At 44.3% G+C, this 17,022-nt stretch overlaps 1 protein-coding gene across 5 annotated transcripts in view; it reads right to left on the reverse strand.

Moving 5' to 3' along the window:
- prom1a (prominin 1a) overlaps positions 1 to 17,022 on the reverse strand; it is a gene marked incomplete at its 3' end in the record, with an annotated part of 94,530 nt that overhangs the window by 52,511 nt on the left and 24,997 nt on the right. For 3 of the 5 annotated variants that reach the window (XR_013964712.1, XR_013964713.1, XM_080773624.1), the window contains exons 2-4: positions 10,503 to 10,561; positions 9,343 to 9,369; positions 2,801 to 3,006 (exon numbers count right to left, since the gene is read on the reverse strand). Coding sequence is in view for 2 of the 5 variants with exons in the window: in XM_080773624.1 (XP_080629750.1) it covers positions 2,801 to 3,006; positions 9,343 to 9,369; positions 10,503 to 10,561 (292 nt within the window). The remainder of the gene's footprint in view (positions 1 to 2,800; positions 3,007 to 9,342; positions 9,370 to 10,502; positions 10,562 to 17,022) is intronic. The other 2 variants (XR_013964711.1, XM_080773625.1) reach the window with 1 other exon arrangement.

A 17,022-nucleotide genomic window follows, 5' to 3' on the forward strand; every position in this document is an offset into this window, starting at 1 on the left:
CACGTTAGACAGCTATGTGTGGTACACACACGTTAGTAGTTAGACAACAAAGCGCTGTTGTGGCAGTCTGACAACAACACACACACATGTTAGACAGCTACACACGTTAGACAGCTAATTGCGCACACATTAGACTGCTAACTGCGCTGTTCTGCCTGGCTTCCATAGTAACTGCGCCCTCTGGTGGCGTGACACACCGTGACAGACAGACAGACAGACAGACAGACATGTTCTGCCTGGCTTCCATAGTTAGGGCTCACTGAATATAGACTTAGCCGTCATATGACATAATTTTCCAAGGCTGGCGCCCCTCAAAAACACAGACGGGCTACAATTGTTATAGTGAACGATACAACACCATCACTGGCTCTGTAAGAGTGCTGTTGGTTTCAAGTCTGTGGCGGGCTGGACATGGGTGTACACTGTTTTAAAGCCCATCGTTCCCCTTTGAATTATTCTTTACAGTGTGGAAGCAGTTGGTTCAATGGCAGGACTCTTGGGGAGTGACAGGGCAGGGAGGGAAGAAGGCACACTGGCATAGTTCAATCCTAGGCCAGTAGGAGTACTAGTCTGTACTGTACAGTATATGTGTGGTGCTGCTGGAGACAAGCCTTCAGTCAAATTCACAGTTCATCTGCGCTAGACTTCACATGACTGGTTTCTAACATCAAAGTGGGCAGATTCATACTGTACATACCCTGGCTACCAGTGTGTGTCATTGTGTGCCCACTGTCATGTATTAGGCCTATAGGGTAATAGGCCTGATACATGACAAAATAAGCTTTTCAGGAATCAAGTAAAGAATGCTTATACAAAAATACATGCAAGTCAGTGAGAATATTATCGTCTCACTGACAATGGCTCAATATCAAAAATTGCAGTCAGGTTGTTTTCTACATGGCAGTGCCTATACACTGAAACAGAACTCCCTCACATTCTACATGAGTAATTTTTGGGTATTTTAAGTACCGTTACAGTATATTCTGATGCCAATACTTTTGTACTTTTACTCAAGTACATTTTGAATTCTGAGTATGTCTCTATATTGCAGTATTGATATTTTTACTTAAAAATACAGTTCCGTCTGATATGCAGGACTTGTTTGACATCATGTAAGAGCTACTGAAACACAATGCCAGGCGGGTACTAGCCTGGCATGGCCAGACCAATATCACTGCTGGGCCATTATTTTGTATTCTTTTTCAGTTCTGGCAGAATCGTCTGGTTTCTAGGCCAGGCGTGTACTCGGATGTCCCAGCGATGTGGGCTCATTTGAGATGAGCGTTCCCTGAGATATTTCTCTGTGAATCAAACCAACTTTGGTTCAAGACGGCGCCCTTCAGTCACTGCCGTCTTCCCTCATCCTCCCCTTCTGCCCACCTTGTGTTTATCAATACGATCTCCTCATTCCTCTGAAATATAAATACCACCCCCCTAATTTGTCTGAAAAGCATATGTCATCCTGGAGAAGTCTGAGCTGTCAGGTGTCGACTACATGGGGTGTGAAAATCAAACCTTCCTGGGCTTGGGACTGGGGCTCTCTTCTGCTCATCTTTCGTCCTGCCCTGTAATTGCTTTATTACAAGTGCTGCAGTGTCCTGCATGTGTCTGGGCGGGCCTGTGTCTGGCCCTGGTCGCCGAGGGAGATTAATAACAAGCGATGTAAAGCAGAGGCTCACAGGCCATCGGCGGTCTGGGCGGCTAGGATATTGCTGTGGAATTTCTAATAAAGCACCATCTGAGCGATAAAGACTTGACAGCACACAGTGTCAAGCTAAAAGTCCTCTGTCTAGGATCTAGGACTGGACCAGGGGGTGTTTAGCCCTTCAGAAATGCCTCCTCTGTGTGCTGGAGCACATGTGAGAGTCCATAAAACATGTGGACACTGTGGGATTGAGTTTGCCGAAGCCCGGCTACCTCTCTGAGTGATGGCCTTTTAATGGGGCCGAGGACAGAGGGAGGTGATGGAGTGAATTTGTAAAAGGGCAGACTGTAGAACAGTGGAACCGAGCTTAAATGCTCCTGCACCGCTCCACTTAGAATACTGGAAAAATCTGTTGAAATCGGGTTTGAAAATCGTATTATTTTCGCCAAGTGACGGTCATATGATGGAGTCTAAATTGGGCTTCTCCCCTTGCAGCCGTTGCAGGCCCACCTGGCACATAGTTGACACCTAGCGTATGAGGTACGTGTCAAAACGTTCATCTCTATATCATTACGTAATATCATTACATTTTCTTCCTGGATCTCTCAAGTCTTTGCTGAGCGAGCGTTCATGTACCACATGCTACGTCTTTGCCTGCCATACAACAGCCCCATTTATAACAAGGACCTACGTAGGCCCCACACTTTGAGAACCGCTGTTCTGCAGCATAATATTATGATGTCTAAATCCCCACAGAAACCATTGTGTCTCAGTGATGCGTTGGAAACGCGCCTTGTCTCTGCGGGATAGTGTGATGATGTATGAAGGTTTCTGCCACATACTGTACTGTCTCTACTGTATGACTTTACTATATATAGCGATCAGTAAGCACCCATGGGGGATGGGAGCATACAGCATGCTGGTTGTGTGTGTGTGTGTGTGTGTGTGTGTGTGTGTGTGTGTGTGTGTGTGTGTGTGTGTGTGTGTGTGTGTGTGTGTGTGTGTGTGTGTGTGTGTGTGTGTGTGTGTGTGTGTGCGCGCGTGCGTGCGGTTCTAACAGCACGCACACACATAGAATATATGTACGTGTTTGAAGACGTGTATGTAGCACGTGTTTGCGAGCACGTGTGTGTGTGTGTGTGTGTTTTGACTCACGTGATCAGCAGGGAGGTGGCGAAGAGCAGCGTGCCCAGCAGGCCGCGCTGGCAGTCGGCGTTCTTGCGCTGCCGCTGGTGCATCTCGCCGCCGCAGTTGTCGCAGCAGCGACACATGCAGAAGAACAGCCCCACGATGGGCAGGATCACGGCGAACAGCAGCCCCAGCACCGCGCACACCAGGAAGCCTATCTCATAGTAGATGGCCTAAAGGGGGGAGCGGAATGGGAGACGTGAGATTAAAAGGAAGAACAGGGGAAAGGGACATGAAGAGAAGAGATGGGGAAAGGAGTATTGGGATGGAGAGAGGAGAAAGATAAGAGGATAAGAAACGACAGGATTTTTTTAGATTGGGAGACGACACGTAGAAGCAAGGAGCCAGGGCGTACGGGGAGCAGGATTAGATTGACCTCGTGTCAACCAGGTTTTCCCACATTCCAAACTGGCCGGTGTATATGTTCGAGTCTACAGGTCGAACCCATTTAGAAGGTTAAGTGGTGGTTTCTGGTTGGATGGCAGGACGACGAGAAAACATCTATGGAAAAGAGACATGCTTTTATCCATGATCGGATATTGTGGCGATTGAGGCCTGCACAATAGTATTATGCAAATGCAATGCAATCAAAATAATCAGAGAAAATAAATAGATGTGCACTTCAGGAGAGACTACGCCAAAAAGATGAAGCACTCGACTGGTCTGCATGTTTTGCAAAACGTACGTCACCCCTGCAAACACAATACAAAACGTGTTCTCTGATTCAAGTTGTGCCTGTTGAGGATCAACGAGCCATTCTAGCTTCTACTGGCTGAAGCATGCTGGACTTATACTGGAAAATAATGTTACAGACTTATGCTTATGCTTCAAATAATTTAGCTGTATTAAACTATTGTTTTACTTGTTTCAAAATAATGCAACCCAATACAAATGCAACTTCATCTGACGATATCATCGATAGCCTATACAATACAGTACATAACTGCATCCACTTGAAAATATAATTGTTGCCGTTGCAAATTCTAGGAACAAAATGTTGTGCGTCTTTGAAACAAGTGAAACACACGCTAGCAGTTGGAAAAGTAGGATTGTACAGTTCGGGGACAGTTCCGATGATAAAAGTCTTGACAATAAGTAAAAGCTATTTTCCGCTTTGTTGGAGTGCTACATTTTCAACGCCGCTGTTTAACATTATGGCCTTTTTGTCAAGAGACATTTGTCAAAAACAAAGTATTGACCTTTATAGGGCAGAAACGAGAGTTAGGCAGTCCTTACTAAGAGCTTGGACAGTAAAGGAGACGAAAGGTCAGAGACAAGGTGGAGGTTGGAGTAGCAGCGTGTAAAATTAGTAGACATTATGGTTTAACCCCATGATTCTGAACACTTTACCGAGGAGGCTGAATGCAGTTTTAGTCTAGTTTTAGTCGACTAAATGTCACAGAATTAGTCCACTAAATCTACAGTTGATTTAGTCGACTAAAATGTATTTTGGCGGGCCTTGATGCCGTCGTAATGACTGATTTTACACTTGCTGAAAATTGCTGATCTACAAGCTCACAACGCGTCACAGTTGTGGGCCTGTAGATCTGCCATTTTCAGCATGCAACCAAGTCCACTAGTCCCTTCCTAACATTTTAGTCTAGTCTTAGTTTTAGTCATCATAGCTTAGTTTTCATTTAGTTTCCATTTACTTTTCGTCAGTGAAAAAAGGTAGTCGACAAAAACAACACTGGTGGTTCATTCCCTCCCGTTTATCTCGCTCGCTAAAGAAAAAGATACAAAGAGAAATGGTCCGCAAAAACAAAAAGGATTACTGTCAGTGACTGACAGCTTTGGTGTTAGATCTATTCTACAGTAGTGTCGACTGCACCACCGCTATCCATTATTTATCAGAGCTCAGACAATCCGTGACTTTGATTGAACGCGAGAAACATCCCACATGACTCGACGAGAATTCCAAAGGCCCCCAGTCTCATAACATATTACATAAATCCCCCGACCCATGAGAGCTCAACCGCAGCCAGTTTGTGGCAGGTTCTCAGGAGCATGTGACACCTCCTTCCGTCATGTTCCCCCAACATGCGCGCACACGCACACGCACACACCCTCTTCCCTTAATCTTCTCCTGTCTGAACCAGCTCGGCAGGGGCTTTGGAAATTGGTGAAATTGAAAAGGGGGATTGGTCCTTCCCATGGCATATGTATACTGTAGGTTGTCATAACAATGTTTTAGTGGTTTCTACTTGTGGATGGGGATCAAAGCTGGGCTATGCTATCATCACCACACACAGTGAATGGACCCACTCAGTCTCTCTCCCTCTCTCTCTGGCCCCTCTTCCATTCCCGATGTGCATCACCACTTCCTGTTCATTTGAACAAATCTTTGTGCAAACGTTACAATCTGCAGCGGTGCGGGATGAACCAGCGTGCGAAGCCGCCGTTTGGCTGAATAAGACTCTCACAACATGGCTGCCTGTCAGGTAGTTTACAACAACAGACAGGCGTTATTCTTCCTAATTAACCAGGACGGGTACAGTAGGCGGACTGAAGAGGAAGAGGGGAGGAGTATAGAGAGAATGTATTAGGCACCATCACAACTCGCACATCATGTCCGCAATATCAACCATACCCCATACGTATGGGTCCAGTTTACACTTTCAGAGTAAAAAAAGAAAATATATATTTTTTTTTTACATTTATGATTTTGGTGTTAACTGCTGGTAGAGGTATAGTACAGTTGACGATGTACTGTACCTTAAATGGTTGCCTTGTCCGTGTGATGACACATGCTTCTATAGATGATTTTGGATTACAGTATATTCTTGAGTGGTGCAACCACTACTATAGTATAGACAGCTATGTGTGTGGCTGTGTCCGAGCACGAAAATGTGTGTGGCTGTGTCCGAGCACGAAAATGTGTGTGGCTGTGTCCGAGCACGAAAATGTGTGTGGCTGTGTCCGAGCACGAAAATGTGTGTGGCTGTGTCCGAGCACGAAAATGTGTGTGGCTGTGTCCGAGCACGAAAATGTGTGTGGCTGTGTCCGAGCACGAAAATGTGTGTGGCTGTGTCCGAGCACGAAAATGTGTGTGGCTGTGTCCGAGCACGGAAATATGTGTGGCTGTGTCCGAGCACGGAAATATGTGTGGCTGTGTCCGAGCACGGAAATATGTGTGGCTGTGACAGTACAGTACAGTACAGTACAGTACAGTACACTCACTTCAGACGGGTTTGATTATTGTTGATTTTATGTGCTTTTCATTTTTCTACAACTTATTTAGATTATTATTATTTAGATTTGGGCATTAAAGTTGTCTAAATCTAGCCAACTGCTAGACAACAAGGTGTTCCGTACCACATTAACTTATGTTAGCCAACTAACATAAGGTATGTTAACATACCTAATGTTGCCAACATGGTGTTCCGTACCACACAACTAGCGCTATATGAGCATCATCTCTGCATGTGAATATGGCCTGTTTTTCTGAATACATCCTTGGAGATTCTCTGTGCAGAATGTAATATCTGAGATTGCATATAGGCTGTAGCAAGTGCTATATAAATCACTGCAGGCTCAGGTCAGTTTCATGGGAATTACATTACAGGGAGGATTCTCGGCGCATCAGCACACCCAAGATCAAGTGTGTGCACAGTGTGCATGTGTGTGTGTGTGTGTGTGTGTGTGTGTGTGTGTGTGTGTGTGTGTGTGTGTGTGTGTGTGTGTGTGTGTGTGTGTGTGTGTGTGTGTGTGTGTGTGTGCGCGTGTGTGTGGCTGCGTCCGCAAGCTTGGTTCATTTCAACGGAGCATTGAGCGGATATTAGCCAGAAATGCAGCTGAGTAATGTCCTTTAGCATAAATGAGCTAGTATAGCCATACATACCGTTACCCATATACAGCAGTACACTATGTTACTTTTTTTTCCTGATTATGTTGGCTCAGTTTGTTTTGGCATGAAAGAAGTCACCTTGGCTTAAGAAAAGACATCCTGGCTAAAAGACGTGTCATCCTTTATTCACCTAGAAAATAATTAATTCTCAACTAGAGAACTGGGACCCTTTTCTTTTATATATTAATTATTTAACTGCAATTGATTAATTTCCCTCTCTTCCTTGGCTTCTTTTATATGGTCATCTCTTGCCTACAAGTTTCTTTCCCAAACATTTTTTGTAAGTATTGTTTATTATCGTACATGTGTCTATAAGTATATTCTCCACTCAGGGCTAGCGGCTGGGTGGGTATGTGTTATTTTCTTATAAAAAAAGAAAGAGAAGAGGACGCACAGCTCGTAGTCACGATGCTAGAAAATTTAATAAACCAACGTTTCGGCAAGCACATCTTGTACTGTACCAGAGAGCTGAGATAGAAACCCAGATTTACACATTGCTCTCCAACACAAACAGAACCTATCATTGGAAACCTATAAAGGCCTGATTTATGCTTAGTTGGGGCGGCAGTGACAAGGAAAGTTGATCTACAAGCTCACAATGTAGCACGATGTGACACATTGTAAGCTTGTAGATCAGCTATTTCTGGTGTTACTGTACTGTATGTTGGCAACAAGTATAATTAAAATCAGGCAAAAATGGAAGCTCATACTGCATCATAACCATGTTTGGACCAGTACAGTAGCAGAGCTATACTCTTGGGGTATAGAAAACCTCAAATCAGGTTTAAAATGCTTTGCCTGACGCCATAACATTCAGATTACCGTACATTTTTATTGTGTTCTTCCAAAAGCCAGAACATCTTGAATTATGTCCAACTAACTTGCCTTTTGCTGTTGTCATAGTGACTAGAAACTCACGTTTGGCTCATTACCATGCCTTGTGCTTCCCCTGTCTCGCTCTCAGCCTTACTGCTGTTCTGTTCTCATCTCACACAGAACATACAAATCCAACTCAGGAATGTAATGCATGATATATCAGGGCGGCTGTGGCTCAGGAGGAGGTAGAGCATGTCGTCCAATGATCCCTGGGTCGACGGTTTGAATCCCGGCTCCTCCTGTCCACGTGTCGAAGTGTCCTTGGGCGAGACACTGAACCCTACATCGCCTCCAATGAGTTGGTCTGTGTGAGCTCGCCACCATCGGTGTGTGAATGTGGGAAGTGAGGACGCTGGTGTCGACTGCTCGCCGCTTCACCTCCCAATGTATGAATGAATGAACCATTGTAAAGTGCTTTGAGCGCTAAAAAAATGCAATTCATTATCGTTGCTGTCAGGCAGAAACCTCTCATCTCCATATTCTAACTTTTTGTGGGGGTTTTTTATACAGTAAATAAGCGGCATACTTGATCATACTACAGCGATTTGGCACGTTTCAAGCTTGTACATCTGCTACTTTTGAATTTGAATCCTGAATCCTTTGACATCCAGTATGAGGTTTACACCCGACAGACTATATAATAATAATAATAATAATAATAATAATAATAATAATAATAAATTGCATTTTTTTAGTGCTTTTCCAAGTGCTCAAAGCACTTTACAATAGTTCAATCATTCATACATTAGGAGGTGAAGCGGTGAACAGTCGACGCCAGCGTCCTCACTTCCCACATTCACACACCAATGGTGGCAAGCTCACACCGACCGACTCATTGGAGGCAATGTGGGGTTCAGTGTCTTGCACAAGGACACTTCAACATGTGGACAGGAGGAGCCGCTGGGATTCGAACTGCCGACCCAGGGATCATTGGACGAACTGCTCTACCTCCTGAGCCACAGCCGCCCGGTATATAGTACAAGTAAGACGCGCAAACGTGGGAAGCAAACGCAGCTCGTAAATTGCAATAACAATTAGAATAAATTACGTACTTTTTTAAGATTGATTTTTAAAGTTATTTTTAAGAAACATTTATTTACGTATTTAGTTCGGTCATAACTTTTTGTTTCTTAAAAAAAAATACACAGCTTGGACACGGCACATTTTCGCAAATCTTCCCCAATTGCGGAGCTCGTCAAAGTACAGTAGTATGTACAGTACACATCTTCATTGACTGCAATCACACATGTGAAACACAGCATACACAGTATAATGGCTGCATTACATTACATGGGGCATGGTGGGAGTTGTGATAGGAAGGGCAAGGACGTGCAGAGGGTGTTAGAGGGGCAGGGGCTGAAATCCCGTAAGAGGGCAGTTTTGGACAAAGATAGCAGATCTACTAGCTCTCAACGCGCCGCACTGCGACGCGTTGAGAGCTTGTAGATCTGCTGTATTCGGGGCACAAACCCAGCACTGTAGATTGGCTATTTTCGGGGCGCAAACCCCACACTGAATGCGGCCTTCCGGCATGGCATGGAAAGGAGAGGGAGGGGCGTTCCTTTCACCGTAGTGAATGCTGCATTCATTCGTGGTCTGGGAAAAGGGCAGTTGATTTAAAGACAGGGTAAAAGGGCAGGGGCTTGAAGCCCCCTTTGATGTCTATGTGTGCACGTCCCTGTGGAAGGGAGACTGTGATTAGGACACTAGAGGATGATGGTTAAAGATGGCGGGTTTGTAGTTGGGGCATGGGTCTATTGGGGAGGTCAGATGAACGAGACTTTACCTGAAGGCTCAGCACTATGTTCTCTGGCTGTGTGTGAGGGCAGATCAGATCAGAATCAGATGGAAGAGGGCATGCAGAAGACAAACGCAACGCAGAGTCAAAGAAAGAGCAAAACAAGGGAGAGAAAAAAAGCCACAGATTCAAAAACATACAGTACGGATGAATTGAATAAAACAAAACAAAAATTAACTCAGTCCGACATGCATGCCCATAATACTAGGCATGTAACGATTCATTGTACTTTTCAAATAAATTCTAACTGGTTTAATTTAAATTGATTTCAATACAAACACGATGCAAACAGCAGCTCTGGGGCGCATACAAAAAGAGGATCTTTGTAGTAAGAGAATTGATGAAAAACATTTGCTACTGTATTGAAAAAGAGGACTTTCGGCTTTTGAAAAATAAACAAAAGATAAGAAAATACTGGATTTGTGTAAGAGAAAATAATATATATATATATATATATAAAAAAAGTCATATTGTGAACCTTTTTTAGTGATTGGAATCATATTGGGGGCTGCATGAATCGTTACATGCCTGCCAGATACCAGTGCATGGAACATTACAGCAGTGCACACAGAGAAGACAGCACAAATACATATAAGCTCTCATGCACCGTGCTGCTGTGTGTCCCAGTGTTTGTTTGCATAGTGGACAATAGACTCAGAGAGCAGGCTGAGAACAACCCATGGTTGTCATTTATTTCTCCATCCTCTAACAACTCTCTCTGCAGCCAGCTGTCACCTTCTAGTCTTTTTAAAGGCAGGTCTGTGCTGTGGAAGAAGGTTACAGAGCTTCTAAAGTCTAAATGGTGGCAATTCGAGCTCCAACGGAAAAAAATGAAACATGATTTATCAAGTCTCACAACTAGTCTGTCACCATCTCATTCATTGTGTTTGTTCACAGCTTCTCTTCACACATTGTGCCGGAGAAAATGACTATTTCATGTGCTCTCACCTTGGCTTTGGCAAGTATTTACACACTGCTTCAAAAGCAAGCTGCATAGTACAACCTATACAGAGTATAGCGCCGACAGATCTATACGTAATTTGTATCTTCTTAATTAGTGCATTTTATCAGCAAAGCTATGCAGCAAAGTAGAGAAACACACACACACACACACACACACACACACACACAACATTTTCAAGTCGTACCTTTTGATATTCGGTCTGGAGGGCTCCAAACCTATCCTTGGCCAGGTTGGTAATAAGGTCTGTAAAAAGAATAAAAAATAAACACATTAAGAGCCATGTTGTTACTGGTGGTTATGGGTGACTAATCATGTCAAACATGATTAGTCATGATGATTATCACGTACTTCACTCCCACCATTTAGAAGCTTTCATGTTGAAATAGTGCCATTAGAGTGCAAGCAATTGCGTTGATGGCAGTTTCCCGCGTCTGAATAAAATTTCCACTTTTCTCTGACATGCAACATGATTTGTATTGACCTGGAACACTGCCTGGAACCAAGACGAATCTGCCAGTGCAATTATTTTTTTTTACAATATAATAATATGAATATATACTGTATATACCTCGGTAAGATTTTTCTTTTTTTTTAATATATTTTATCCCACGATTTTGTAACCCATTTTTCACCCCTGTGTCAATCATCTAATGTGATCCTGGGCTCTACACACCCTCCACCAACCTAGTCCCCATATATGGGGGACAAGGCGAGAGCAACGGACTTGAACTCATGCTTCCTTCATGCCCGAGTGTCCAAGTTGCTCCTTTACACCTGACAGGGGGAGTTTCCCTGGTTGGACGTAGCGCGTGGAAGGAACACGTTATTCCAACCAGTTCCTTTCCCCTCCATCAGGCGCCCCGGCTGGCCATGGGGAGGCAGTTTAGTGACCAGGATAAGATTTGTATATGCCAGTTGTTTTGCACCATTAGGTATACAATAAAAATATATAAAAATGATTAAAAAAAATGTTTTATAGCTAATTATTTTCTCCCCTGGCAAAACACATAAATGTTTTTTTTTGTCACTGTTTTGTGTTTCTTCAGACAAAGTCATTTTACACTTGGTTGCATGCTGATAATAGCCGATCTACAAGCTGAGGTTGTAGATCGGCTATTTTCAGCGAGTGTAAAAAGAGTCATTACGACGGCATCAAGGCCCGCCAAAACACATTTTAGTCGACTAAATCACCTGCAGATTTAGTCGACTAAAATCTTATGACATTTACTTGACTAAAACTAGAACAACACTAAAACATTCCAGGTAACTAAATGAAAACTATTCAAGAGAGTAGGACTAGGACATCAAAATGTGCTGCCCAAAACAACACTGTGATAAAATCCTCATTAGAAAACAATGAGCCTACAGTATTTCTGGTTGGGTTCATGTCCTCATCATGCATGGTGTTCTCCACTGTCTGCATGGTATAATAACACAGCCAGAGACAGACATACTTCTCAGGGGTGAGAGGCTTTAGAAGAATAAACATACAACACACAAGAGGGCTTTGCTCGCAGGAACACATGACAGCATTGTCTATTTGATATTCAAAGCATGACATTTTGTATTAGGAAGAATGTCCAAAAGCTAGGGGGTTGTTGTGGTTGTTTGGACATTTAATGCATACTCCTTTTGCTTCATGGAGACTCTAAAGAGAAAGGGATAGTGCTCATTAATTTAGGAAACAACCAGTCACATTGTTGAAAGGAGCAATATTATGTAGCATCCATTTATGCAGAAGCCACCATTATGTGTCGTATCAAATGTTTTGTCTCTCTCAGACTTAATGAACAAGTGATGTAATGAGTCAGGAGATGCTTACGGCTAATTTACTACAAAAGAAAATCACACGTGTGAAATCAAAGTGATGCAACTCCATGTGGGGGTCCCCGGGGGTCCCCGGAACTGCAGTGTGAAGTGTGCAGTGTGAAGTGTGCAGTGTGAAGTGTGCAGTGTGAAGTGTGCAGTGTGCAGTGTGAAGTGTGCAGTGTGAAGTGTGCAGTGTGAAGTGTGCAGTGTGAAGTGTGCAGTGTGAAGTGTGCAGTGTGAAGCAGTGTTGTTTCTGGCAGCAAATTTCATTTAGTCGGCTTAAATGTATTTTGGCGGGCCTTGATGCCGTCGTCATGACTTTTTTTCACTTGCTGAAAATAGACGATCTATTTCTATTTTCAGCATGTAACTAATTGTAAAATGACTTATACTGGATCTCTTGTCCACTAGTCCCTTCCTAACATTTTAGTCTAGTTTTTATTTGTTGACGAAATTGTCAATATATGTAAGTCATAGTTTTAGTCATCATAGCTTAGTTTTCATGTAGTTTCAGAGCCACTCTGACATAACAGTCAGTATATGAGAAGCATTTACTTTGTGAGATAAGTCCAGGATCATTTTGTTTTTGAAGGATGAAAGCAGCGCTGCTCCTGGAACAGACCGCTTCACTGACAGCTCAGAATACCCTCGGACAGTGTTGTCTGCTTATTATAAAAAATCTGGCATCACTGCCCCCAGAACGTCCTCAAACCTCCAACTGAACCCGACCAGCGAAGGAATGCTGACCAACAGAACCAAAAACAGCGGAAACCCAACAGCCTTTTAGTTACACAAAACAGCTCTCTATATATCTTTGAGGAGCTAGGAGGCTCACTTCAAACAGCAGTACATAAATTAGAATCAGATATCATCTTAAAATATCCCTAAAGCAGCACTGTTTTTCTCCAAGCACACACATCTCAAGATGTATTCTTTTATTCATGATGTGCTAGCTGTGTCAGTCAGAGGAAGAGACGGAATGCTAAAACATAGCGGGTGACGGCGGGGGGAGTCATAAACATACCGGGTGATGGCGGGGGGAGTCATAAACATACCGGGTGACGGCGGGGGGAGTCATAAACATACCGGGTGATGGCGGGGGGAGTCATAAACATAAACATAGCGGGTGACGGCAGGGGGAGTCATAAACATACCGGGTGACGGCGGGGGGAGTCATAAACATACCGGGTGACGGCGGGGGGAGTCATAAACATACCGGGTGATGGCAGGGGGAGCCATAAACATACCGGGTGACGGCGGGGGGAGTCATAAACATACCGGGTGACGGCGGGGTGAGTCATAAACATACCGGGTGATGGCGGGGGGAGCCATAAACATACCGGGTGATGGCAGGGGGAGTCATAAACATACCGGGTGACGGCGGGGTGAGTCATAAACATAGCGGGTGACAGTGGGGGGAGTCATTAACATACCGGGTGACGGCGGGGTGAGTCATAAACATAGCGGGTGACGGCGGGGTGAGTCATAAACATACCGGGTGACAGTGGGGGGAGTCATAAACATACCGGGTGACAGTGGGGGGAGTCATAAACACAGCGGGTGACAGTGGGGGGAGTCATAAACATACCGGGTGACGGCGGGGGGAGTCATAAACATACCGGGTGACGGCGGGGGGAGTCATAAACATAGCTGGTGACAGTGGGGGGAGTCATAAACACAGCGGGTGACAGTGGGGGGAGTCATAAACACACCGGGTGACAGTGGGGGGAGTCATAAACATACCGGGTGACAGTGGGGGGAGTCATAAACATAGCGGGTGACGGCGGGGGGAGTCATTTAAAACATACCGGGTGACGGCGGGGGGAGTCATTTCCATAAACTGTTCCCCAAGTTCTTCAATCAAACCTCTCCCTCTTCCCACAGCAAGGCGCCTACTAGCTTTTACACTTTTGCAAAACACATATATTTACTAATACAGGAGAGGATGATGATGGACCCCCGTCCTGGAACTAGGGGTGTCCAACCGACAACCGTTAGCCGTTTATTAATTTGTTTACCGACAACACTAACGGCTAATGGTTCACCGATAAAAAAATATATATTTTATTTTGAAGCGCCGAGAGCGGGCGCCGAGAGCGGGTGCCGAGAGCGGGCACCGCGGCCAAAGCACCAAGCACACACACACACCCCCTCTTTCCACCTTTACTGTCAGTGCAACCACGCATGTGCCGTGACTTACTTCCCCCAAAACAAAAACACCAAAGCAACTGCATGTAGTACTAGTGGACTGTGGAAGCAGGAGAGAAAAAGAAAAAAAGACGAAAACACACACAGCATTGCGCACCCGCAGATCTGCCCTTCATGCAACGAACGTTGGTTCCTTAAACGGCAGATCTGTCGTTTTATGGATCATAGAACGAACGTACCGGTATGCTGTTAGCTTGTTGCTAACGGGACCCCCCCCCTCTCTCTCTCTCTCTCTCTCTCTCTCTCTCTGACGTTCTCTCTCTCTCACGCGCGTTAGAGAGACGCTCTCTCTAACACGTCTTTCTGTCTTTCTCTCTCTCTCTCTCTCTAATCCTTCCTGATCGGTCCGCGATACATATGTGCGTATAGAAGACTGTAGCCTACGCACTAGTGCACTGATTGACAGCAGGCCGCGTGTAAACGGTGTATTTGTCTATTTTTAATGCGCAAAACAGCGCTTTTTTTTTTGTAACGGCTAACGGTTAATTAGCCGGCAAGTGCTGGCGGTAACCGGTTAATACAATCTTTCCTTTTGGTCATCCCTACCTGGAACTGCGTAGAGATACACCTGCCGTGGATTGTAAGGAGATAAGCCGATGTGTGCGAAATAATATGATAAAGGTGTTTAACTGGTTCAGACCGTATACGTGTGGGCACGTCATAATGTGCCCACACACATAATGTGCCAACACGTCCTAGCAACGACGGGTTGCTAGGACGTGTTGTGTACACTTCACATAATTTTTTGAGTTGGCCTCCAAGTTCACCATACTCCTTGCTCTTCGCTTATCCTTGGCGGTCCTGTGTGTTGTGATTTAGTTTGACCAACCATGTGGTCCATTAAAAATCACTCTAACTAAAGGTGGCGAGTGATGTTTCAGTCGGGTCGCAGTGTGTCACACGGCAAGTTCTGAATTTAATGTGCACATGGAGAATATACACAGTATACAGTAGTGGACACATGCCGTGACCAGATTATATGAGACAAGGTCAAGAACAGAATGAATAGGAATAGAACATGCATCTTGTTGCACAGTATATAATTGTGGACAGACGTCAGTCTATCTTTTATTTATTTTTTTATAGATTTGTTTTTGGCTTTTCTGCCTTTATTGATAGATACAAGTGAAGAATGTAATGGAAAGAGGGAGAGAGAGAGAGACATGCAGCAAACGGGACTCGAACACGCGACGCGCTGTCAGGCCAGAGCCTATGATGTGGCATGTGACTAGAACGCTAGGCCAGCGGGCGCCCCGGAGATATCAGTCTATGTGACAAAGTAGTTCATGGTATCAAGGGTTTCAATAATGCTTACGTAGATGAGTGATTCACCACATGTATACACAGGCAGATAAGGTCATAATACATGACAACCAGTCCATGACATCAGTCATCATCAACAGCGCACGCACGCACACGCACACACACACACACACTTAATGTCAATGGGTGGTGCTCATACATAAAGACAGACACGGTGGTGCTCATATACATACAGACAAACTCACTTAATGGATGCTGTGGCTCTGTAAGAGGCTAAACATCTATGAGAGGTGTGTGTGTGTGTGTGTGTGTGTGTGTGTGTGTGTGTGTGTGTGTGTGCTCGTGCGTGCATGCGTGTGTCATCAAATATGTGCCCTTTTGGGGGGGGAAATATATTATATATTTTTTTGTACAGTGTACACTGTACAGTATGTTGACCATGGTGACATTGGTCAATTCTTGATACAAAGCTTCTAATATATTATTTATGCGGCTGCCCCAAAATCTATAAATCTCACACTATTAAGGCAACCGGCCGGTTCCACGTGCTGCACAAGGTGCCCTCATTTTTTCACTTTTTGCACCTGCCCCTCTAAATGTCTGTGCACGCCACTGTACCATAGATACATGGATAAGATGTTCTGTAATTCTGTGGTTGGTAAACATGATCAAAAAGCTGTTATATAGGACAATTACCTAACTTTTCATTCAAGTCTCAGACCAGTAGGTCACCCCTCCCTCCACCCTGCATTTATCTTTCAGTAGGTTAGCAGCCATACCTTCAAACGGCCTACGGCAAAAGCTATTGTGCGTTAGTGGGTCAGTGCAAAGCGATGCAGACATTCGCAGAAGAAAATAAACAGGCAACGTAGACAATAGAAGGCGTACTAATCTGAGCACTTTTCGGGTCGGGTTCCATTAATTCTGGGCGGGAACCCCTTTTGGTGTTTTAAGCATTATGTTATACTATAGCTATTGAAAAATAGCAGATCTACAAGCTTCTATTTTTCAATAGCTATAGTGCTGCACTACGAGCTTGTAGATCTGCTATTTTTTAATATATATTCTTTCAGAGCGATCGTTTTAAACTCAAATCTTTGCTTCTGGTCCCTGGAACAACATATTTTCAGATGGGGATCGGTGGCCAATTCCATAGATGTTTTGGGGTCCTTGACGTGAAAATGTTTGAGAATGACAAATATGGGTTTTTCAGAAAACGGTCAGTGTCCCCCCACACGGGGAGAATATATAATCTCCACACTGAAAGGCCCTTTCGCAAATCCCCTAGGTTCCCCCGGCGGGAATTGAACCTGGGACCTTCTAGCTGTCGAGACGACAGCGCTACCGTTTTTATTTTCTATCAATTACACACCCCAAGAAGCCTTGAATTCAACTCATTCAACTACTCCTATAAGTCCTAGCTA

The sequence above is a fragment of the Protomyctophum bolini genome, assembly GCF_963924005.1.
Source record: "Protomyctophum bolini genome assembly, chromosome: 10".
Classification (NCBI taxonomy): domain Eukaryota; kingdom Metazoa; phylum Chordata; class Actinopteri; order Myctophiformes; family Myctophidae; genus Protomyctophum; species Protomyctophum bolini.